Consider the following 25,939-nt stretch of genomic DNA (forward strand, 5'->3'; position numbering starts at 1 on the left):
TTTATTATTTTGAAGAGGTGAAAAAACGAAGAGATTTGAAGTGACCCTTGATGGTATGGATGAGGCACCAAATTGTAGATGGTATGGTAAGGGTTAAATTTATTCTGTAGTTTTTATAGATGTAATACCATGTTTTTCAAGATGGCCGAGGCGGATGTTTGTTCACTTCAGTCCGAATTAATTATCTTAAAATTGTAAAATAAGGCTTTACTAATAAAAACAATTCAATATTAAAGAGCATAAAAAGCTGTCACGTCCGGTTTTTAAAATTCGCCGGACGCGGAGTGCGCGTTCGATTCTCCGCTATACAGACTAGAGTATATGCCTGCGTCTAGTTTACTCTATCAAGATGCTCTAGTCACCCTCGAGTGGTCGGCGGACGGATACCGAAAAAGGTTCCGTTGACGAGCGACGAGGGAAGGTGAGAGGGTTGAACGGCGGGGAACTTGATGTGAGTCTTTACGCCCCGTTCGAAAGACGGCCGGAGCTCGGCGTGAGCTGCACGGCGACCAATGATAGGACGTCCTCGCAGCGCTGCAGACGCTCGCTCGGACGGAAAATTTTATGAAGGATGGAACCCATACCCGCTTAGAGTACGGTTCAAGGTTGGGAGTCGTCACTTCCCAGACAGCCATCTACGTTCTGACAACGTTAGAACAATATCGCAAACGTATGTTGAATACGTCGTCAAGATATTCGAGACGCGTTCTGTGATGTACAGAATATTTCTTCAGAATCTACTATGTCCGCGATTTCTCATCCCGTAGACTTTGCAGGGAGCTCCTAGTGATGTACCGTACTAGTAATTTGATCCATAAACAATAAGCACGAGTCAGACTCCTTACCACGAGTCTCACTTACCAAATTCCTTACCACGAGTCTCACTCGTGGTTGTAGGCCAAAGGGTTAAACCTAAAGGTGTCAAAAAAATGGCATTTTTTTGAAATAAAATATCTAAAAAACATGACGTAATAGAGCAATTTTATTTACAAATTTGTTTTCAACGACTAAAAAAATCTATAAAAATCACATGATCCGATTTGTGGTTTAGAAAAAAAGTTTAAATTTGTCGTACAGTATTATCAAATATTAAAGAAGTGTTACAGTCTAAAAAAATAAATAAGACCTTATGTCTATATTATTATATTAACAAACACATAAATTATTTTAATTGCATCCATTTGTCGTTAACTAATCTAAAAAAAACTCTATCGCAAGATAACTTTCTACTACTTTTATTATTCAATTCAACTAGTTGGATATGGCATAGCATTCCATAAAGGATGGCTTCCATCACCCTTTTTCATCGCGATGATCTTCACGAGCTCCTGCGACGATTCTTTGAGATCATACGCCCACCCGATTTTTGCAAAAAAATTGATGAAATCTGTAGTTATAGAATTGTATAACTCGGAAGTCCTATAGTCCCACGGAAAGACATGATGATAATTGTGCAATCCTTCACCGACCGTAATAAAGTTAATCCATTGATTATTCGTCGGATTTATGTGCCTGCCATTTAAAAAATGAAATAAAATTATTCTTGGGTGATAGCGAAAGCATTAGATTTCTTTTGATTAAATTTATATATGAAAATAATTTTGATATTAATTATATGCTTACGCATCATACGGCCTTGAGCCCCAAATATGAGCCACACTATTGACGCACCATATGAAATTTAAAAGGAGAACATAACGAAGAATAATCTGTGACACGAAAGCTCTATACCAAGTCTCATTCCATCCATACACAGGCAACATTACCGGAAGCAGAAAAGCGAAGATAAATTTTAATACCAAGAAATATCTGCAAAAAAACAGAAATAAATTACGATATATAATTTTTATTACATTTTTATATGTATTGCATAAAAAAATTTCGGTAAAAAAACTTTTTAGAGAAGATTCTAAAATTGAGAAAGAAATTGGAATAATAAATACACTTTTGACTCAACTTCTGTGTCTTTGTTATTTGACGAAATTTTAGCTAACAGCATCGAATTTCGCGCCTCAAAAACTGTAAGAAATGATGTCGATTTTGCACAATCACAGAAAAGGCTAGCTTTTTTGTAACGTTCTTCTTTTCTTTTGTCTTTTCCGGGGTAAAATCACTTCGCATAATTAATTCTTTGCACAAACTTACTTGACACTGAATACAACAATAGGATCAGCCAATATATCACTCATATCGACATCACGACCCTTTCGAATCACATCTGGATGTTTCTTCATCATCAACCAACCCACATGAGAGAAAAAAAATCCTCGGTTACTATTATGTGGATCCGCATCCGTATCCGTATATTTGTGGTGCACTCGATGATCTCGCACCCATTCGAAAATGTCATTCTAAAAGAATACAATTGTAAAGAAAAATTCTTCCGTCTTACAACGCATAAAACGTAATTATAAACGTTTATCTACCATGCCTGTTGTAGCATAAAAAATGACAAGTATGATTTTAAGCTGCCATTTTGCCTTATAAGCTTTATGGGTCCATAAACGATGAGCACCGGCAGTGACGCCTATTCCTCCTATTAAAATCATGCCATATACTTGAAACAAAAAAAGTCGGCGCAATTAGAACATTAGAAATGCTTTAAAATTGTGAATAATAATCCGTATTTCTTAAGAGCACTATGTAAGTAGCATTGATTTGACAATTCAAGATAATTTATGACACAATCGATATTGTACAATAGAAATGAGAAATTTTAAACAGCAATTTACTGATCTATTGTTAAGCTTCTATTGCGTGCTCTCTTTAATCGCGTAAGTCTAATCAATTGGCTTTCAATCAGCTGTCGTTGATGTCAGAAAGCGTTAAAAACGACTATGGCGTTTTTTATAAACATGCAATCGATTTTAATTAAATCATTAACAGATTAAATTTTACTTTTTTATTATGTAGTTTTTCTATAAAGTCAAAGAATTAAATTAACAAAAGAATTTTACAAAGAATACTTACTCCAAGCGGTCGTCTTCAGATTTTCGAAAATTTTAAAAGTAAAAAAGACATATACGAAGCATAAGTGGAGAAAACTAATAGGTACGATGTTCATCCATTTCAGCTCCGTCTTGAAGCCTTCAGTTCTTATATAACTCTCGCTTCTGGTTTGCATGTCATTTTCATCATCTATTGTCTTTTCAATAATCGAAGATTCCTCTTTTTGAAAATTTTTTTCCGTAAGTATTTTTGAATCTATGCTTAAAATATTTGGCGCCATCTTTATTTTCGGATTACTGGATCGAGAATCCACAAAATCTGCTTCACGCTATTAACTAATTAATTAAATAGCAGGTTATCATTTTTGATTTTCACCAATAAAAAATTGATTAAATTACGATTAAATTCATTGTTCATACAAAATAAAGAATGATACATTGTAATTCTCGTTAATAAAATATAGTATCCAAAATAATTTGTTCTTCTACATTCATAATTTTTTATAAAATGTATTCTATCCTTTCAAACTGCCCAAATGACGGTTTGTTTGTACTTACAATATAATTAATATTTTTAATAAATTAATTATTGTAGCAATTATCCATAAATTACCAATCAAGCAATTATTGTTGCTTATTGAAATAACTAATTATAAATTTACAATAAATTTAGAATTTTACTTTCTAATATCACACATTAGCAAGTAAAATTCTAATTTAAAAAGAAAAGGCTTAAATATTTATATCTTCTTTTTTAACACATTTATACAATTCGTGGGAAATATTTATATTTATATAACAATTTGCACATTTTAAATAAACACACACAGATTTTATAAGAAAATTGTATCTATTTGTAAAATATTTTTATCTAATTCGCAATAAAGACAAAACACTCATACCGTTTATCCGACTTTAATCGGTAGTTCTTAATTATATATGCGAATCATGGCAACTGAATTGCTTTCTCAGGTTGCAATCCTATGCAATTTTATAAATTGTACTGTCAGCACATTACTCCATTTAAAACACTTGAATGCGCATTTGTGCTAATTAATGCAAGTAATTATATGAGGATACAGTAACCTAATACGCTCTTATTATTAGCATCTTAACAATATAATATTGTATTGTTATATTAATAATATACGCAAAACACTTATTTCTATAATTATTGTAAATTATAATAAAAAATCACGATTAGTTTCACATACAAGAGGAACAATTAGGTTTTTTAATTATTTTATACCGTAATTACGTACTTAAGTTGATAGAGCAATGAGGCAAAATTGCTGTGTTGTATATAGAGAATTTATATTTTAAAATATTATAGTATATATATATTATATATATATATTTATAACCATTATTTTGAAATAGTATATATTATATTTGACTTCTTTTTAAAAATTTACATTTTATGTGCAATATTGCAAACGAAAACAATATCTTTCTGGTATTGGATTTTGATAGTTGATACAATCAGTATGACTGAATCAGAAATTCAAAGAATTATTTAATGCAAATTTAGAATAACTTTTTAAAATTTCAATTTTGTACGATATTTTTAGTCACCTATTGCTCCCTAAAAATATAAATAAAATAGTAAAAGAAAACGCAGCATTTGTGCAAATGTGTATACACTGAAAAAAATAATTGTTAACTTGACTAAATACGTTTAGTTCATAGTGATTATTTAGTTGAAGTATATTTAAAGTAAATAACCTGTTTGAATTAACAAATTTTTGCTCGATAGCCCATTTAGTGCTTTGCCTTTATTGCGAATTAGATAACAATGTTCTACAAATAGATACCGCTGTGTAATGACCGCTGCATTATTGTTACAAAATTGAAATTTTCTTTTATTAATACGAAAAGGACAATATTTATAGAATTTTTTAATTTTTGTATCCTATGTAAAATATACCTTTTAATATAAATCAAAATTTATTTAATATTTGAATTTGACATGATGAAACTTGATCTATTCAAAAACTGTGTACAATAAAGATAAAGTATTCTACAAGCCTTTCTTTTCTTGTTAATGAATTATGTACAAATTTTAATATTCCTATTTTGGTTATTCTTCTTTTCCTATGAGACCACTGTTAATGGCGAATGGGCGGCTGATTAAAATGATTTGAAGATATTTAGGTACGAAGGCTTATCTATTCCTATTTATCTTCGAAGATTATGAATTGATATGGCTTTCCAAAAGAAATTAATACTCAGTACGTATTCGGTCACATAATAGTACACACTACATGAATCGTGATTAGAGATCACTATAAAAAATTATTTAATATAATGTTTAATAAATTATGTATAATATACAAAAAGTATAGTTAAAAAGAAAAGCTAATATTAACATTATGGAATAATCTGTCAAAGAATTAATAAGACTCCCAAATTTAAAAAACAGTAATTAGAAACAAGCAGTAGTAAGTATCAAACGCAGTCTTCGCGATAAGTAAAATAAAATGATTGATACAATTAAAATTAATAACGTTTTGGTTCAATTTTGAGCCATCTTCAACAGTTTTATAATAATATTTTTCAACGCACACGACAAGGACGATTCCAGATCTTCAAGTTGAGTAAGTGTCACAGTAGATTGGTAAGTTGATTAATAGAATAATTCATACCTTCACTATTATACACACTTAGATATAGACAAATCTTGAATTTCCGAAAAATAAAAAAGCAATGTTAATAAAAATTATATTTATTTAAATTTATATACATAAAACAATAAAATTACATAAATAAATTTATAGTAAAAACACTCAATTAAATAAATTCAAATATATAATAGACAAGAGGCTAAGAGCAATAGCGGGTTATTAGTTGCTATCATTTAATAGTTCTTAAAATTACATAACAGACGTTTCAACCTTACACAAGGTCATTTTTAATGCAAGATAAATAAATTCTAATAACGAATTAAAATTGTTACTTAAGAACGTTTAACAAAAGAGACGCATACTAATTGATATTAACTAACGCAGATATAAATTTTACAATTACATGGATTTACACGTTTACATATATGCCTTTAGAAATCTGATTCTAATCCTAACTAAAATATTTCGTCTGGATAATTTTATAAAAGTTTGAAGTAAAAGGCATGTGTGGAAACCGAAATTCTGTCTTATAAAATTAAAAAACCCCTTGTCTATTATATATTTAAATTTATTTAATTGATTGTCTTTACTACAAATTAGTAATATTAAATTATAAATTTATTTTTTATTAATTTTTAAAATTAGTATTGTTTTCATACAAACCTTGTGTATATTTATAGATTTAGTCTTTACAGTTCTATATCTTAATAAATATCATGTTGTTTTATTTCTTAAAATTACGTACATTCAACAGTGCGCAGTTCGATAAAAAGTTTTTTCAAAAAGTTCAATATTTTTTAAAAACAGTATAAAAATTTATTTCCGAAATGCTTTTTTAAAAAATTTCTTATGATTTTTCTTGACTGAATTACGCGTCATTGAAGCTGAACCTCATAGCTCACAACCAACCAAATTAAAATTCGGTGAAATACCGTCGTAAAAAATTAAAGAAGTATTTTGAAGCTCGAAGCTTTAACAAGCTTCTGATCGTTTTTAAATTTAATTTTACAGAATTAAGAAGTTAAAATTTTTTGTGATGATTTTTTACCAAATTTCACTGTTAGTTATTTAGCACATTAATGTATGTTAAATGTACGTAATTTTAAGAAATACAACAACGTGATATTTATTAAGATACAGAACTATAAAGACCAAATTTTTTTGAAAAGCAGTCAAAAGTATGCTAAAATATAAATTTCAAGCTTTAAAATGCTTTTTTATTTTTTTTTATCTGCGATGATTTTTTACCGAATTACAATGACCTGAATATTATGCAATTTTAAGTTCCATGTCAGGAAACTTTTCAACGGTAGTGTATATTTATAGATTATGTTTTCGGCATGTCTTTTTTATTAGTATTTTTTATTAGAAATCTCTTTATTAGTATTTTTTTATTTCTTAAATTGCTAATTAATTTTCTATTACTATATTACGTAATTTTATTGAGATTTTCTCCGTATTTTGAGTCAATGCATTTAAGCAGTTTACTCGGGGATCGGAGATTAGGTTGTGCGGTTAATAATGTTCACTGGGAAGTATTGGATGGTTTTTCGGTAGGGTAATTTTGAATCCGGTGCCAAAAAGGTTACGAAGCTTATAGGCGAATCTACGTGGATCGGCTTTTCGGATGTTCTTATAATTTGGGAACGTAAGATTGATCTTTAATCGGTTGAGAGTATATACGCGTTCGCGGGGTGAATCTACTGGTTTGCTTTGATTTAATAAGTGCGCTAGTTTTTCGAAATATGGGAAAGGATCGTGATTTGAAATGAGAGCTGATTTTATTTGAAACCTTAATCTCTTCTCTCGCTGTCTTCGTCCGCCTTTAGTAGGCATGGAAATAATGCAAAATTATTAATATCCAAAAGAATTGCTGTAAGACGGGGGCCACGCTATTGGCAGCGACAATCGTAACAGTCTTCTGGATATAAGATAGTTATGAATATCCTGAGAATGCTATAAGACGGGGGCCACGCTATTGGCAGCGACAGTCGCAACAATCCCTCGGATACTCATATATATGTACTTGAATATATGTAATTGAGTGAGACGCAGAGCAGAGATTTAGGTTCCAGCGATTTGATGTATATAATATTTTCGTTTAATAATAAAAAGAAAAATATAAGAGTGAAACAGAACAATAAAAAGGAAAATATGGAGTGTATTTCTGAGGAAGCGCGAGGATAGTTCTCACTTTGATCAAGTTGATTTCTGACCAAAACTGTATGTAAGAATGAAATAAAATACTAAACTGAATAAAAGAATTAACTGTCTTGAACTGAATTGAATTGAATGTATAAAAGAATAACTGTCTTGAACTGAACTGAATTGAAGAATAGAATTAACTGCGTATGTAACTAAACTAAACTGAATTAACTGCGTCTCGACTGCTTTTGAGAGCTCCTTTTATATTTTGGAAATGAATGTGGGAGTGTTCTTTCAGGACCAATCAACACTCCTCAAAATTTGGTAGAACCTATACTTGCGCTTGGTTCCTTAAGATAAGGTAGCACGGCTCCGCGTAAGCCCTACTCCCCACTCTACAGGTTTAATCTTAATAGTTGAGAGTTTTAATTTATAATAAAAATTCGGTTTTCCTTAACTAACATCCTTATGCGAGGCGAATCTATTACATTCTAAATTATATATCTAAAATTAGTTTAATTTTATTAGAAGAAAAAAGAAAAAAGGAAGAAAAAGATATTCGTCCTCGCATTCAGGAAGATTTCTATTTTGTTATTAATTGCTTAATTATTAAACACAAATATAACATACATTGTCACTAATAGACTGTTAATATACGCTTTTATTTATTATTTAATAGAAATGCTTCTTTAAAAAGGATCGTAGAATATTCTTATACATTCTTTAGAGTAGATAATCTGTGTGACTCATAAAGGTACATAATGATCTATCTGTTGGTTTGAATGTTTAAATAAAGAAAAATATATACCCCCCTATAAAAGAGAAACAGAATTTTCGGTTTCGAAATAAAGATAAAATAGGGACGAAATATCAAGACCACGCAATATTAACCTAGAGATAAAATAAAAATAAGGTATGAATCATATATTTATAATAACGAAAGAGAGAATTTTGTCGGGATGTAACATACTAATTCAGAATAGCTCGCAAAAATTATGCATATTTTTATTCATATTTTTGCATTGCTTATTGTGCATAATATACCAATAAATATGCATAGGCTTGTTTAAAAGCTAAATAATCAAGCACCAAGATGACTGCTTAAAATATGATTTTTGCAAAAAGTTATGACGCGCGATATTGAAGATTATTGTAAAAAAAGTCAAGTTCGTACAAGATAAAATCAGATTAAAGATCAAGGTAAACATTTAATTTTGACCTAAGAAACGAGTAAAAAACAAAGCGAGTTATGGTAATGAATAATGATTTAGTGTCGAATAAAGACTGCAGCGCACACTCTTGCATAACGCATAATGCATAGTGCATAGAGGAAATTAACAAATCGAAATTCTTCTTTTCTACAGAATGGGAGGAAAGGAAAGCTTCTTATTAGTTGATTCGCTTATGCACTATGCGTTATGCGTTATGCAAAAGTCTGTGCTGCGGTCATAATTGTCAAAAAGTAACAGAACATTACAACTACATAAAGTCTTTCAACAATATCAAGGTTGAGTAGATAAACTTAAATGTTACAGTGCAAGCACAGAAGTCAAAAGAATCAAATTAATAAATAATTAAAAACAGAGAATTATTTGAAAGGCATAAACCACAATGCAAGATGTTAGCCGCTATTATTTTATATTTCAATCGAATTACATTAATATTTCAATTGACTTCACTTAAATAAACGTTTTGGTCTTAAATTAGACCATCTTCAGCATTAAAATATTTTTCCCTACGTATATACATATATTCGAAAAACACGCAATTTTGAATTTAATAGACGTTTTATCTTATAAAATTAATCACACCAAAACGCTCATTTAAACTAAATAAATTTTCTCAGGAGAATTAAATAAAAAGTGTAAGTAGTCCAAATTTTGTTTCGTCTTATGCTCCAGAAGAATTTGTTAATATTACGCTTAATGAGATCATCCACGATTCGTCTTTAATTATTACACACAAAGTTTCCTGATTCTAATAACATGAATGTTATTGATTGATTATAATAATTTAATTTAAAGAACAATAAATAATATAATATCTGTGTTACAATGAACTTCCAATAATATTCTCAAGACGTGGATAACTCCTTTGAATTGTGTATATTTATAGATATGTGTATATATAAATATCACAATTCAACTAGTGAAGACATTATGTTCCCCTCTAATCATAACAGACGCTTTATAAACAATTAAACGTAGAGAAGACAATAGAGAAGGTACATCAAGAGTTATGTGGGAGAAGTAATATTAAGTAGAGAAAAGTATGCCTCTGATAATTGTTCAATATCATTTTGTTTGTTTATACCATTAATTTGTTTTTTTATAAATATCATTTCAGACGTAAGTCTCTTATGGAAAAATGGTTCTGTATCTAATATTTGAATATTCTCCCAGTTAAATTTGTGACCATATTCAAGCTGATGTTCTGATATTACAGTACGCGAATCTTTTAATTTTCTAATATTAGCCATATGTTCTTTTATCCTCGTTTTAACTTTCCTTTTTGTTTGACCAGCATACGAAGAGTCACAATCGAGACAGCTTATTTTATATACAACGTCACATTGCTCCATTTTCTCTAATTTATCTTTATCTAATTTAATAACCGAATTCAAGGTATTCATAGGTTTATACCTTACTTTAAAGTTATTCTTCTCCACAATAGTTTTAAATTTTTCAGAGATTTCGTTTATATATGGTATTGTAAAGTATTTTTTTATATTATTGTTATCATTAGAATCATTATTATTAATAGTGTCATTTACATATACATTCTTTTTCCTCGATAACATTTTTATTCTATTATTAATTGTAGAGAAAATTATGTCCAGCGGGTAACCATTAGAGAGTAAAACGTTGATCATAGATTCAATATTTTTATTGTGATTCTGGATGTGACAGAAAAAGAATTCTATCTAGCTGACCGATTTCTCTTCTTTTATATTCTATTGGGTGGTTAGATTTGTAATTAAAATAACGTCTCGAATTCGTAAGTTTCTTATAATTGTCAAATTTTATCTGACCCTCTTCCACTTTCAAACTTACATCAAGAAAATTTATTAGTTGTTTAATAAATAATTAAATAATTAAAAATTAATAAAAGATTAATAGACAAAAAATTAAGAATTAAATTGCAGAAGCATCGCAAAGAAAGCAATAAAAAACTATATCAAAACACACATATGTGACTAAATATAAACATAAATAAAAAAGTTATAACAATAAAATAAAATATCGTCTTGAAGTCAAAATTAGAATATAAAATTGTTGTATAGTCGACAGTTAAAAACTGTCTAAAGATTTTTCGTTTGGAATCGAATTTTTTATAGAAGCTCTTAAATCCTCTCTATCTATTTTTTTTCCATCGACACACCTAGCTATTAACGTCAAAATTTCTTATTCCTCTCTCGCCATTAAAGATTCATTATGTTGTCGACGTTCGTACATTGACGTGGCAGTCGAACGATGAATTAAGGATTTGACAAGCCTTAACAAGAGCTGACATTTCACGATAGCTGTATGCAATGCTTACATTCTTGTGAAATCGCTTGTTATCAGTAGTAAATTAACTAGCAATACAGTTCTGTCAAAATCGTCTCTCGATGTATTGTAACATTGAAGTCCAATAATAACGAATCGTGAATCATCATTTTTATAGTTATCAAAACCAATACGACAAAGAACGACCTCTCAATTTCTTGATTTTATAAAATAATATCCCTATCAACGTTTTTAGATTTATGTAATGTTGCCAATTACGCGCAGAATCAAAATTGATGTTGGAGAAGCAAAGTTGTTGCTGGTGATGTTAATGGCGATTCACGTTGTCGCCGAACCTTGTATTTTCACATCGCCGTTGACGCTACAATTGTTACTGGAATATGCGGAATGGCGATCTTGGGATCAAGTTGTGGTCTTCGATAATATCAGTCCGTTTAGTAAGTGTTTTCAAATTAGCTAAATTGAAAGGAAGAAGAACAATTCCTTGCAAATTTCCCGCATCTTTCGTTGCAAATGATATATATATTAAATAAATATCTATGTTGTTTACATTGAATGTTTCATTTCATATAAAATATAATGTATTAAATACGTAATTAAAGCAATGGATGCAAAATATTCAAATCGAAGTACGTATGTAATATATAGCAGATATACTGTAAATATTTAAATGCATGCGAATATACAAGGTGTATATGTCCACAATTCATGACCGATATTTTAATAACATATTTCTGACTTAAAGATAAGACAAATCCTAATGTATTAAAATTTCGATCACGAATTATGGGACACCTTGTATATTCATTGTGAGACATCTTATATATTAAACACATAATTGATGCATATTTAATAGATTGTAATAATATGTCATAAAATAGTGTACCATAGTAGCATTATAAATATTTAAAAAAATCACAAACGCACAATTTTGATGTGCGTTTCTATGTGCGTAGTTATTATCTGAATTTATAAGAACAAACAAATTTAATAATATTAAAGTATCATATTAGACCACGATGTGAATACACAACAGTCAAGAAATAAAGGCTTATTTCGGTCAAGCTTGGAAATGCTGATCGAAACAATTTCGTGTAAAACGAATTTAGGTTAAATAGTAAAAAATAATTTAAATTAAATTAAATAGTAAGTCAAAAGTAAGTTTTTATTTTATAACATATTTTAATTTCTATACAGTTGAATGTAATTGCTTAAATTGCTGTACAATTAATGCATATCAGATTTTTTTATAGGTTATAAAACGTACGCGTATTTTAAACGCGTATTTGCATTATTAAAGATACGTATTAGATACATAATTTACATTTAATAAATATATATCGCATATATGTATAATGTCATATGTATTTGATATGTAATGTAAATTATCCTAAGTAGCAAGGTGTCGTCATTTAACGTCATTAATTAGTCATTCTTATGACGAATCTAGGTATACGGTTCCTGAGACGAAGTAAAAATTACAAAAATGATCAAATTTGCTAGGTGTTGAAGTTATAAATATTCTTTCTCTCTAAATTAAAGTAAATTCAATTACTTTTGTAATTTCCACTACATTTTAAGAATCATAATAAGCTCCTTGACGTCTAAACATCGTAAAAATGACATGAATTCTTATATTTCTTATATCACTCGCACAAAGTCATAAACTGACATAAAAAATACATCATATTATTTTCGTATTATTAATGGAATAAATGTATGACGTTATTAATTGATCACTAATAATGTTACTAATATGTCGACAATTGGCCATTTATTCGACATCATAAACAAATGTCGTCATTAATTGGTCAAAAAGATGACGTCATTATTATATCTTAAATAGTTCACATGACGTCAATAATTTAAAATGATTAACTATCGACGTCAAAATAACGACAGCTTGCTACCTGGAACGTATCTATAGACCGGACATTCATCGGTATTAAACATGTATCTAATGGGAGGATCCCGTTTGCCTACAATCCCGATTGCACACACCACTCATATCAGCTGGTGCCTAGTAATTTTTCACTGTTTTACCAATGAGAATATTTTATTTTTAAATTGGTCAATTAGCGACGCATGTGTGCAACGTGCAATGTGTGCAATCGGAGCCTTCCCGTATATATCTAATACATGATTCATATGCATTGCTACGTATCTGTTATATAACATTAGAAATTTTATGTATCTGCTACTTATCTGAAATCTAAAATGCTATGCAGATTATTATTGAATTTATTTCTAACTAACTAAAGCGAATTTATAATAGCTCCTTTTATCTCGTAAATTAATATATTTTATAATTTTGCTGATATACACATAATAAAAAGAAAGTTTTAACTCGAAAAATTTATTTATAAAAGAACTATTTTTAAAGAAAATATAAACAAAAAGGTACTCTGACAAAATTTCCGTTATATTAAAAAATAATTTATAAGAAATGCACTGGAATTATAAAATTTAATCGAACATCGAGAGTACATTTACAGTACATTTACTAGATGTACATTTACTAAAACGAATGCAGGTTGTGCTCTTAATTATGCTCGGCCGTTGATCGAGTGCTTCGGTGAAAAGGGCATCAGTGTGTCTCTACAATCAGCAACGAACCCGAAAGTACCGGATGCTCTTACGATTAAAACACATCGCGTCGGCTCGATCGTCCTCTTGGATGGACTCAATCTAACATCACCTGATAATATTATCCAAGTGGTATGATTTCAATTTCTGAGAAAAGAAATATAAAATCACAAATTTAAATTAAATTAATATGTAGAGATAAATAAGGCCAATAAGAAGCAATATTCAAGAAATAAAGCCAACAAGAAGCAATATTTACTTCACGAATAATGAACTGAATCAATTAGTGTAAAGAAAATGCATAGTTTCTTGCTTATTACAATAATTATAGTTGCATTAATTATGAGATGCATAGTTTTTTAAGTAAGCAATTTGTGTGTTTTTTTTACCCTACTTGATTAAATTCATTATTCGGTGCATAAAAGTATTAAGGTACGATTATCAAACAATTTATAGTTTATGAGATATTTAATATCAATATATATGTGTCAGAATAAAGTATAAAATAATTCAAAACCTATCTCAATTTTTCCATATCTCTACCTTAATACTTTTACATGTAGAATAATTAGAGGAATTATATTATGTAAATAAAATCATATAATAAATATAATTACATCTAAAAAAGTGGGGTGAGCTTCATATCTAAGGATGGCCTCCATCTAAAAAAAAACAACATAACTAAAATATGTTTCCAGCACCAAATCGTTCCACTTTTATCTGAAATATTTTTACATATTATCAAAAATAAGTAAACTATTCAAGGTCTTCAAATTAAGCGAATTACCCTGTATAATGTTCTTTTAACTTTCTAAATACTGCAAGAAAATATATCGCGTGTTATGTTATCAAAGAAGGGTCTCGCGGGAATTCTTATTTTCCTAATTCGTAATAGACTTCAGTATACCGTATGAAGATAACAATTCGATAATTATAGATCGTATCTCTACTTTATCATATAAGAAAATTAATCAATTCCAACAAATTTTTCTTTTTTATTACAATAATTACTTTGCGAATAATAATCAATAATCGCCTATTTTTTTATTTTCTTTCTTTTAATTATATGTACATACAGTAGTAATACACAATTTTTCTGCCAAAAATCAATTGCAAATTTTATAAAAAATGTGATTTCTTCCTCATACTTTCGGCACACTCGCATGACTTATTTTTCAATTAAATTAAATAAATTTTAAAAGTATATTTTAAAGCTTACATACACGGAAAAAACAATTTCGGTTGAATAACAAAATATGCTTTGTTTATGCAAATTTGGTGGAAGCAAACAGAATTTCTGGTTAAAGTGAATATTTCGACAGGCCTCCCAGAAATTCTTGTTCAACTATTATATCTCCTGGCTTATGGTGACCACAAGAAAAAATGATTTCACCATCGACACCGTTCTTCGACATCTAAATGTCGGCATCGACAGCGACGTGATCGTAGCTACCTCGCCACTACAAAATGACGCTGCCGCTTGGATATATGCTCAAAAATATCGAGATAAGTAAGGTTGCATATTTTGAGAATGGAATGAAAATGTTATTATCATAATCGTACATACTTTAAAGGATAGAAGTAAAACTTATTCAAAGAATTGATAAAATAAGACGTTTAACAAAGATTAATAAAATAAGACATTTGTTTTTTATATTGTACATGACGCTTAAAAGAACCATTTATCTTTACATATATGAAGTTCCATTAATTTAAATACATAATCCTACTAATGAACTTGACAAATATAAAGTCTCTTATTTTCATTTGTCGAACAGAAATAGAGATGTAAAATAGAAATATAAAGATAAAAAAATGAAAATTAAAATAAAGAAATAGAATATTTTTATAAGATTGCGCGTTGTTTAATTTCTATGTTATCAAGATTGTGGTTGCCACCTTTATGGGTTTTCGATGAGAGACTTCAGCTTTTTGACCAAATTTCCAACTCTTTTTAATCATACAAAATTTTGGTGACCCTTTATTAAGTGCACTCGTCAATTTTTTTCCTGTTTTTAGAATAATATCACTAAAAGCACAAGGCAGAAAGAACAAGTTTGATGACTTCTTTTCAGGAAAGGCACTACAATATAGTCATAATAATCGATCTCCGGGAGAGTCATGTCTAACGATCTTTTTTACAGGCTTTTTACAATAAGCCATTATCTAAACTTTAAGTCGTGAGCTGTAAGAAATTAATCAATTATAGTTGATTATTCTTCTCACTATGATTGGTTGATTTTTATGACTTATAAATTAAAATTTAGATAATGGCTTATTGTAGAAAGCCTCTTAGAAAAAGCACTACAAGAAAGTTGGAGTTCCGACAATTTTAATAGTAGTTGTCAATCTCTGGCAGGATAATGGAATCTTTAATTGAAGAGTTATCAGTTTCCAGCAGAATGCTAGTCGAAGGGTGGCAACCGTGATGAAGATAGTAATAATCTAAATTAGATACAGAAATAGGGAGCCTTTTTCCACAGAATTTGTCAGTCCCTTCAGCGATATGGCGATCGCTTTGAATTCACGGGACCGCCACCGGAACGACGTAACGTCGAAAACGCCACGACCAATTTGAGCTATACCACTGAGGAGAATCGCACAGTGTCGTTCTACTTGATGCACATCTACAAAATACGTCACTCCGACAATACGAGTCTAATTGTCCGCTATCTCGGTTTCTGGAATCCAGAATCTCACACTCTCAAACTGCCGATGAGCGTGAAATTCAGAAGCGATTTCAACGGTCTTCCCATTGTCTTTGGAGTATTGAACGGAACCAGCGATGGGCAGACAGACATTATCGAATCAGAGGCCACTGCCAACGATATTGCACCCCTTTTGGACTTTGCTACCATTGTCACCAATAGTGTGAATGCCAGGTTAAAAATCATCCTCTGTACCAAATTTAATTGGATGCATTTACTACGACATTAAAGTCACATACACAAATTGACATAAAAATAGTGTCATTAATGCAGCAATTTACTTTTTAAAATGATAAATACTCAATTACGGATGTCTTGGCAACGCCAATCAACAATTCATACACAGATAAAAAGATTATTCTTAAATCAACCATAATATATTCATATATAAGCAAAAATATTATAATCTTGCTTCAAAGATATCAATCTTGATTTAATTTGTATTGATATAAGATTTTTAATTGAACAAGTCATGAATTAAGTGCAAAATAATACTTGCGTCAAAACAAATTTAATCAAATCAAGATTGATATCTTTGAAGCAAGATTATTTTTGCTTATATATTATGGTTGATTTAAGAACAGTCTTTTTTCTGTGTATATATTGTAAAGCATGTCCCTTAATCCTTGAGAAAGTTACCTCAAAAATTAGATTTCTCAGAATACACACATACGCATGTTACATATAAAATAATAAAAATTCTATAAAAAATGTTTCCACAAAAAATAAAATAAATCTTTGGAAAGAAATAAAAATAAAATGATTCTGAAAAATGTATTACAAAGAAAAAGCTAGAAATGAATATGACTTATTTTGGATTTTTATAGCATCGAGCTGGTGCCGCACGAAAAGCTAGGTACGTTAGCTAATAAAGAATGGAGCCATCTTCTCGGTGATGTTGTAACTGGCACCGTCGACATCGGTTTAGGATATATAACGGCGAATGACGAAGAGCGTTGGACGGAAATGACATTTAGTCATCCTTTGATACGTTACATGTCGGTATAAAAATATTTTAATAAATATAACTTCAAAGAAGTGAAAATTAATGAGTAAAACTAGACGAGAAAATACTAATTTGTGCACATTATACATTCCACATAATCATATCATTACTTCAGTATTAATATACATTATGAGATGAAATAAAAAAGTTTGCTTTAAATGTAAATACTAAGAATTTACATTTGCATTTTACGTTATTTAAATTAATGCAAAGTAATATTTTAAACATTCAAAATCAGTTTTTTAAAATTAATATCTGTGTTTTTGTTTGAATAATGTGAAGTGAAGAGCGTAGTACAAAAAATTAAAATGTTTGAAAAATATAGCACAAAAACTCTTCTAATTATTTAAAATAAGAATACTTATCGACCGTAGATCAATACCAACAACACAATAATTAAACGGCTTCATCCACGTACACAAACTGAATTTAGTGCAGGATCATACAATAATCCATATTTATTATAATTTATAATACAACCAAACGTTTTGGTCTGTCATCAGACCATTCTCAATAGTGTTACATACAATTCATTAAAAATTTCGCAATAAATTTGAATTTTTATAGACCACAATCACTCAAGATGTCATTATACATATCGCTGTCAACAATAATTAAGATGTAATTTGTAATGGTAATAGTGCGTCGAGTTATTATGATGAAAAAAGATTATTACTAAGGAGTATATAATTATTAATCACACTTATAATGTAAGTAGTTGTATAATGATTAATTTAAAATAGAATATAAAAATGTAATTTAGAATAACAATTTTTTAATGGTTAGAGCATACTTGTTGTCATGTGAAGCTGAGGATGAAAATCATTTTAACCGATATGACATACTATGTTTTCCATGGTTTATGCAGTTGACGAAAATCATGATACTTTGAAAATTACATCTTAATTATTGTTGACAGCGATATGTATAATGACATCTTGAGTGATTGTGGTCTGTAAAAATTCAAATTTATTGCAAAATTTTTAATGAATTGTATGTAACACTATTGAGAATGGTCTGATGACAGACCGAAACGTTTGGTTGTATTATAAATTATAATAAATATGGATTATTGTATGATCCTGCACTAAATTTAGTTTGTGTACGTGGATGAAGCCGTTTAATTATTGTGTTGTTAATTATTTAAAATTTCCTAAATATAACTATTTTTTCTTCTACATGGTAATGTAAGATAATATTTTACACAGGAGAAATATTTATTATCATCCGTTAGAAACCGGCACGATGAGGGATATATTTTTGCAACCGTTCGATAATCGATTACTCGGCTGTGTCGCTGGAACATATCTCATCATGTTTATCGCGATGGCGACAGTTATTTATGCTGCTAAAACAATGTTACATGATGAAGATGAAAAACACGTCGAGATAGGGGAATCTGCACTTTGGTGCTTGAGTATCATGTGCATGCAAGGTTTATTTTTTTTTAGAGTAGCTATGCTGTTATAATAATAGATTATCATTTCGCATTGTTATCATCTCTTTTACATACAACACTAATTTAAATAATATAAAATACAAAAACGAAGAATAAGGCCTTCAAGAGGCAATTTGTGAAGAAGTTCAAAAGATCATATCATTATTTACATGTATTTAAAATTAAAAATAATCAATAATGAAACAAAGATTCTAGAAGCAATTTAAACATATATATATATTAAATACAATAATTTGATCTCGTCGAAAACATTACTAGTTTCGGCTCTCTATTTGAGGCTTGAGTCCTCCTCAGATGTGAGCGTAATACAAAAATTATAAATTAATCGAAAAACAGTAAAAATTCACAAACTCAGGTATGTCGATGATTGTTTTCATAATAATAAAAAGAAGTAATAAAAGAAGTATTTTTTCAGAGGGACGACAGAACCCATCAAGCGATTGGAAGATCGTTTGAGAATGAACACCGTAGTTCTAAAGATAAAAAGCAAAAAAAAACAAAAAAAAATGTTTTTAATAAAATCGTAATCAAGACAGAAAATAATATATTTAAATAATATATAATTACAGAGTCGAGAATGTGAACAAAGCACGTAATTAATGGCCTCATAAAATTTCAGTGGGCGCAAAAATTGCAGTATTTCTACATTTTCATTCATTCATTATTACCGACAGCTATAATCACTCACTATTGAACTCTCGTGTTATGTATTAAATAATAAATATATATAAATATTAAATATGTATAATATACAACCCGGGAAAAAAATGTTTTATATATAATTATATAATTTGTTTTGTAACACACATGTGCACGTAGGTCCATGTTTTTATCAATAAACACGCTAAAATTCTACACGCTTTTATGCTGAAATTTTATAATACATATACATAACGTGAACTATACGCTAAATTTTAATGCTACATCATAAAAGTGTGAATACGGATCGTAATTTGTATGTTTGTAATGTATATAAGTACTTGTTATTATATATGTTTATATTAAATTAATATTAAGTAATATTATTTTTATTATATTTTACATACCGTAAAAGAAATATTTTTTTGTTACTGAGGAACGCATTTTTTTATGCCTCGGTCATCGAAATATCTAGTCTCGGCTTTGCATAATTATGTGCGTAATGTGTGTAAAATTCATTACTAAACAGCTGCATGGAATTTGTAGGATCGCCCTGGACACCTCGAAGCCCGTCAGGAAAGACTCTATTGTTATCCAGTTTAATATTCTCCCTCGTGATATATAACGCCTATGCTGGCTTCATTACATCCATACTATCGGTGCAGGCAACTGGAATCAAATCTATCACCGATCTTCTCTTTAATAATTTCAAGCTAGGATACAGTGCTGCCGACGATACATACATAAGGGTAATATCAATGTTATTTATATTGTCATTATTTTTCTTATTGCATTTTGTCATATGAACTCTTTGATATCATTTTGTTACGTATCTACTACATAGATATTACATAACGGTACCATAAAAATCAATATGTAATAACAACTTTTTTAATTAAAACACCCGACATTAAAGAATCTAACAATAACAAGCGAACATACATGTTTTAATTAATAAAAACGTTATAACATAGCAAAATAAAAAACCTTGGGTATATGCCACCACTACAAGTGGCATCAAAAGATTAATTTTTTATACCATTAAACCTATGCAATATTGATAAGAAATATTGTGAAGATATATCTACAATACGACGTTTTGAAAAACTTTTCTTTCAATCATCTTTCTTACAGTACTGTACCGCTAGGAGAATTTTATAATTATTTCAGGCAGTTATACGTAGTTATTTAATTGCTGTTTGCCGGAGTTACTTAGTGCTATCGCATATTATCTTTCAGAATGCGAACGACAGCAATCTTCGTCAGTTGTACATAAAAGCGTTTAACAATCGCGAATCTCGTCTGGAAACGAGGACCGGCCTTATGAAAGCTGTCAAAGAAAGATACGGATTCTTCGTCAGCGCGACTCTTGCTCGGCGAGCCCTCAAAACAACCTTCATACAGGAACGATGCACCTTGAAAGAATTGATGCTTCCACAAACACTTACAGTCGTCGCTCTTCCTATGGCCAAAAGTTGTCCGTATAGGAAGATCATTAATCTCAAGTATGCAAAGTTGTCGAATTTATGTAACACATTAGCATGATGGAATTAACATTAGCATAAAATGAGCATTAAAATTAATATTATAATTAACATTGTAGAATTTCTACTATGTATGTATGTACATCAATGTAAATAATTAAAATCACTAATGTGCGTTTCCATTAATGTAAATCAACTTTAATTTCGGTGTAACTTATTCTTCATCTTTTTCTAATTCTTATAGAACTAGGAAAAGGTAAAAAATAAATTGAACCGCGTTTTTTCGTTATGCAACCAGAAGCAACCATATGGCTATGGTTATCTTCGTCTTCTGACCTCTAAAGACGAAGATAGTCTTAGCTGAGGTCGCTTCTGGTTGGATAACGAAAAAACGCCTCAGCTAATATTTTTAAGCTAATTGGTTAGTGGAGTCATTGGTCAATCATCGAAATCATAGTATACTATAACATGTTTTATTAGCATGTTTTATTAGCAGCAAATTAGATCGCTCTGAAAACGATTAATGACGCCACATATTATACTTTCTGATCGGAACAGGTTCATATACATGCGATGTTATTAATCATTCTCAGAGCAATTAGAGAGAGACTCGCTACGATTTATAATACATAAATTCTATAATACATTAATATATTAACGTATTATAGAATGTATTATTAATGTATTATAGAAAAATATGTTTAGAGAAAGTAATTTTTTAACGCGAGTCAGCTAATAAATTGGCATCTCGTTTGTAATTTGTATTATTTTATTTGCAGTATATTGCGAATCTACGAACGCGGCGTCCTGGACAAGATACAAGAACGGATGTTGCCGACGATGCCGCGGTGCGCAGCGTCGGCGGACTTCCATAGCGCGAGGCTCGCCGACGTCTACTCTGCTTTCTTCCTGCTGGTAGCAGGTATGGTTATTGCGATTTCTATTGGCATCTTCGAAAGAATATGGAATAAGCGAAGGCAGATGCAGGAAACTGTTGTGCGCGGTATACGTAAGCACAATCTGATATCACACCTCCACTTTCATCATCATCACGATGGTGGTCACAATCGTCCCAACGACCATCCTCATCTCGTTGCTACTCCAACTGGCAAGTTACGCGGCTATGATCTCCCTTATATGACCATGTTACAAGATCATGCTCGTCAAGTGCAGTCGTTTGTCGGTTTTCAAGAACGTGACGTTTCTCCAGAAGAACCGAGAGATTTGGAACCTTTGAAAGTACGGCGGAGATCAACAGGTCCTAAAAGAACATCCTGGTCTTCTTTCTCGAGCTTGCCCAAGAAGAAGATAAAGTCAATCAAAAGAATCCCACCGAATGTGGAAAACATTCGAGTCTTTCCGTTTTACAATTAAACCCCGTTTTGTTGACCCAAACATTTTTTCAGTGTGACATTTTTTCGCTATTTAATTGTAAAAATATTTTGGATAACTATGACAATGTATTAGGAAGAATTCACGTCTTGACAGAAAAGCAGAAAGCAGAAAGCAGAAAAGCAGGCTAATCAGGACTTGCGCTGGTAATCGACAGTTTCTGCTTTCTTGCAGTTTTTGCTTTTCTGCGAGTCAGCGCAAATTCTGATTAAAGTTTGCTTTTCTGCTTTCTGTTTTTTCTGTCAAAGTGTTATTTTAGACAATTCTACAGTTCACAATATACATCGTATTGTGCTTATAGACTTAAGTTTAGTTAAATGTTTGCTTTTATTCAAATCATAAAATTATTATTAATCATAATAAAATTATTATATCAAATAGTAGCATATTAAGTGTATATAATATTATTTGATAGATAATATTTTTTATATAATTAAAAATAAAACATAAATAAGAATGAGCATACAACCACATATACAAGATATTTTTCGCACAAATCATATATTTAAAATTAATTACGTGTAAACGTTTCGGTCAAGACGTGACCATCATTAATATAATACAATAGATTGCAAATGTTAAATACTAAAATAGCACATTAGGAATTTCCTAACGTGCTAGTTTAGTATTTAACATTTGCACTCTATTATATACTGAGGGTGGTCACGCCTTGACCGAAACATTTACATGTAATTAATTTTAAATATATGACTGGTGCGAAAAATACCTTGCATATGTGGTTGTATACTCCTTCTTATTTATGTTTTTTATGTTATCGAGCTACCTCTAATAACTTTTGTTCAAATTTTAATTAAAAATAGATGATATAAATAGTTACTCAAAATTATTATATATATTCGGCTAGAAGCTTCACACGAGTACCGAAAATCATAGGTACTTGTCGCTTGTATACGTTGCTTATACCTCTGCAATCTCGTAAACTGCTAATCTCGTTTCTACGGCAAATACAAAGATTTTTGTTTCACCTTCAGAGTACAATAAATCATAATTTATAAATTATTTATTCTGCGTAAGTCATTAGGTAATCACCATTAGTTAATCAATCTTATAGATTATGAGACAAGGTCAAATCTTGCTGTGGATGTTATCATGTGAGAATTGACATGTTTGCAATTCATATCATTTAAAATTTAAATAGTCTAATTAAATCTAATATAAACTAGAAGATGATAAAATAAAAAATGAAAAGATAAATTTCGAATTGAATGTATGCTGATATTATACCTGCAGAGAATATCTTCGAGATTAGGAATGTGTTCGTCATCCTCGCACCACTCCTTCCAATTTCTATATAACTGCAGTTCTTGTATCTCATCGAGAAAGTTGTGACACATGTTTCTCAAACTAATCAAAATAATTAATTTATAAGCTAATCACTCATCTATTTTTATGATAAATTAAAAGAGATTCTCATAATTAATTATCATATAAATCGAGATCGATAGTAATAAATAATTTTCTTTGAATGAAACCGCTCTTATAACTTTCACATCTTACATAAAAATTTAATTAATTCTTTCGCTATTTTTTACAGCTATAATGTAAGCTTTTTCTATAAAAATCTTACTTTTTCTCCCATAACCCATCGGCGGATGAAATAACGAGCTTGTCACCCGGTAACGGGTCAGAAATCAATCTTTTGCCATCAATTTCACGCAAACCATAGCTATAAATATCACGATCGTTGAATCAATGAAGAAGTGTATTGTAAAATTATGTAGCAAAAAAAAGAAAGTGTTTACTGTTGAAAAGAATAATCGCAGATAGTTCTCAAAAGGAGCACTGTCTCCGTTTCATTTAGCCAGTCATCAGGCATCATTATGTCATGAACTTCCAACAGAGTTTGATTAATCTGAGAAAAAATTACGAGATAAAAATTAATTTAGCAAAAAAATGGATAAAAATTTATATAAATATACATTATACATATTATATTATTTTAATATAATGAGGAGATACAAAATGTATTATACAGGGTGTCCCGAAAGTTTGTGCCAATCGCTTTTGTATAGATAGAGCGGACTAAACTGAGTCAAAAAGTCCTCTACCATTTTGCAATGCTCGCAATAGTTAACAAGATATTAAAAATTACCAAATATTGGTCTTGAATAATTTTTTACTCAAACACTATCAACTTTATAGAAAAGCTGCACAAGAGACAAAAATCATTAATTTTCTTCTCATAAAATTCTGAGAATTTTTTCAGAATTTTTTAATACCGTATTTTCTCATGTTGGTAAAAATAAGAAAATGCAGTACTAAAAAGTTGATAAAGAATTCTGAAAAAATTTTCAGAACTTTACGAGAAGAAAATTAATGATTTTGTCTCTTGCAGTTTTTCTGTTAAGTTAATAGTATTTGAGTAAAAAATTATTCAAGACTAATATTTGACAATTTTTAGTAATTAATATCTTGTTAACTAATAAAATAATAATAATAAATTTGTGTACGATTTATATATTTAATTATTATATAAGTGATATTGCATCAAAAATACAAGCCTTCTCGGCGACGGCCACGCACATGGCGCATCTGACACACGCGGAGGACAAGTCGACGTGTATCGTGCCGCATGCATCTGCAATGCAGGTCCCGTATGGGATTATCCGAACTACCCCAAAACCAATAGATCTGCAGTCGCAGTGGGGATCAACGGTAACATTTGCATCCGTCAAAGGGTTATAACAAACAGTGGTGGCACAAACACATTCGTCATCGCTTCGATGAGTGCGCGTTTTGCTGCGCTTGCTAAAGATACAGCCGTTCGAGGTAAATGCGAGTGACAGCAGAATCAGCAGTGTCGCTTTCGCGGGCATTGTCCTAATTTCGTCATGTCTTCTCCGGAAATACGGACTCAGAACAAATGGTTAAATTAAATGCACTACAAACGAAACGGAGCGAGAAAATTAAATTTATATTCATCTATTTCAACTAATTGACAATTAAATTAGCAATTCTGATGCGTTACATGTATCATTTACGGACAGCTGAAGCACGAAAACATATAATTTTTTAATAAAAAAATCATAGTAGAATTCCACCATGAAAAAAATATAAGCAAGAAAATAAAATCTCAATTGCTTCATGTAAATTACATGAAGCAATTGAGATTTTATTTTCTTACATGATGTAATTAGCTATTTTGACGCATATATCAAGAGTGTGCAAAATATACATGTAGACAGCTGAAGTACGGAAACATATAATTTTTCAATAAAAAAAATATACGCTGCAAAAGAAAGTAAATTTCTTACAGGAAATCTAAAAATAATATTCTTGAAATTGTTTTGCAAAAAATATTTAAAAATAACTAACGCAAATAATTTCTCTCTCCTGAATTTAATTAAATTAAACTCAACACTGAGATAAACACTATACATAATTCCTTTACTGTGGAAATATCTTTTTTTACATTTAT

General features: G+C 30.0%; 3 protein-coding genes across 3 annotated transcripts; 1 reads left to right on the forward strand and 2 right to left on the reverse strand.

Moving 5' to 3' along the window:
- Window positions 1-1,247: 1,247 nt before the first annotated feature.
- LOC108758073 (acyl-CoA desaturase) lies at window positions 1,248-11,258 on the reverse strand. Its single transcript, XM_018502852.1, has 6 exons — window positions 11,099-11,258; window positions 2,971-3,277; window positions 2,427-2,557; window positions 2,146-2,351; window positions 1,624-1,809; window positions 1,248-1,512 (listed from the first exon to the last, which is right to left on the reverse strand). Exons 2-6 carry the CDS (start codon window positions 3,227-3,229, stop codon window positions 1,248-1,250), a joined length of 1,047 nt encoding a protein of 348 aa, XP_018358354.1. The 5' UTR covers window positions 3,230-3,277; window positions 11,099-11,258.
- A 212-nt stretch (window positions 11,259-11,470) lies between these two features.
- Window positions 11,471-22,569, forward strand: LOC108758132 (glutamate receptor ionotropic, delta-2). The gene is made up of 9 exons (XM_018502932.1): window positions 11,471-11,663; window positions 13,760-13,944; window positions 15,135-15,322; window positions 16,296-16,694; window positions 17,348-17,518; window positions 18,735-18,961; window positions 20,171-20,373; window positions 20,864-21,129; window positions 21,888-22,569. Exons 1-9 carry the CDS (start codon window positions 11,471-11,473, stop codon window positions 22,480-22,482), a joined length of 2,427 nt encoding a protein of 808 aa, XP_018358434.1. The 3' UTR covers window positions 22,483-22,569.
- Window positions 22,570-23,336: 767 nt separating this feature from the next.
- On the reverse strand, window positions 23,337-25,472 carry LOC108758144 (uncharacterized). The gene is made up of 5 exons (XM_018502951.1): window positions 25,023-25,472; window positions 24,264-24,373; window positions 24,089-24,187; window positions 23,746-23,865; window positions 23,337-23,456 (listed from the first exon to the last, which is right to left on the reverse strand). Exons 1-5 carry the CDS (start codon window positions 25,335-25,337, stop codon window positions 23,348-23,350), a joined length of 753 nt encoding a protein of 250 aa, XP_018358453.1. The 5' UTR covers window positions 25,338-25,472; the 3' UTR covers window positions 23,337-23,347.
- Between the last annotated feature and the right edge of the window lie 467 nt (window positions 25,473-25,939).

Source organism: Trachymyrmex cornetzi, unplaced genomic scaffold, assembly GCF_001594075.2.
Source record: "Trachymyrmex cornetzi isolate Tcor2-1 unplaced genomic scaffold, Tcor1.1 scaffold1017, whole genome shotgun sequence".
Taxonomy (NCBI): Eukaryota; Metazoa; Arthropoda; class Insecta; order Hymenoptera; family Formicidae; genus Trachymyrmex; species Trachymyrmex cornetzi.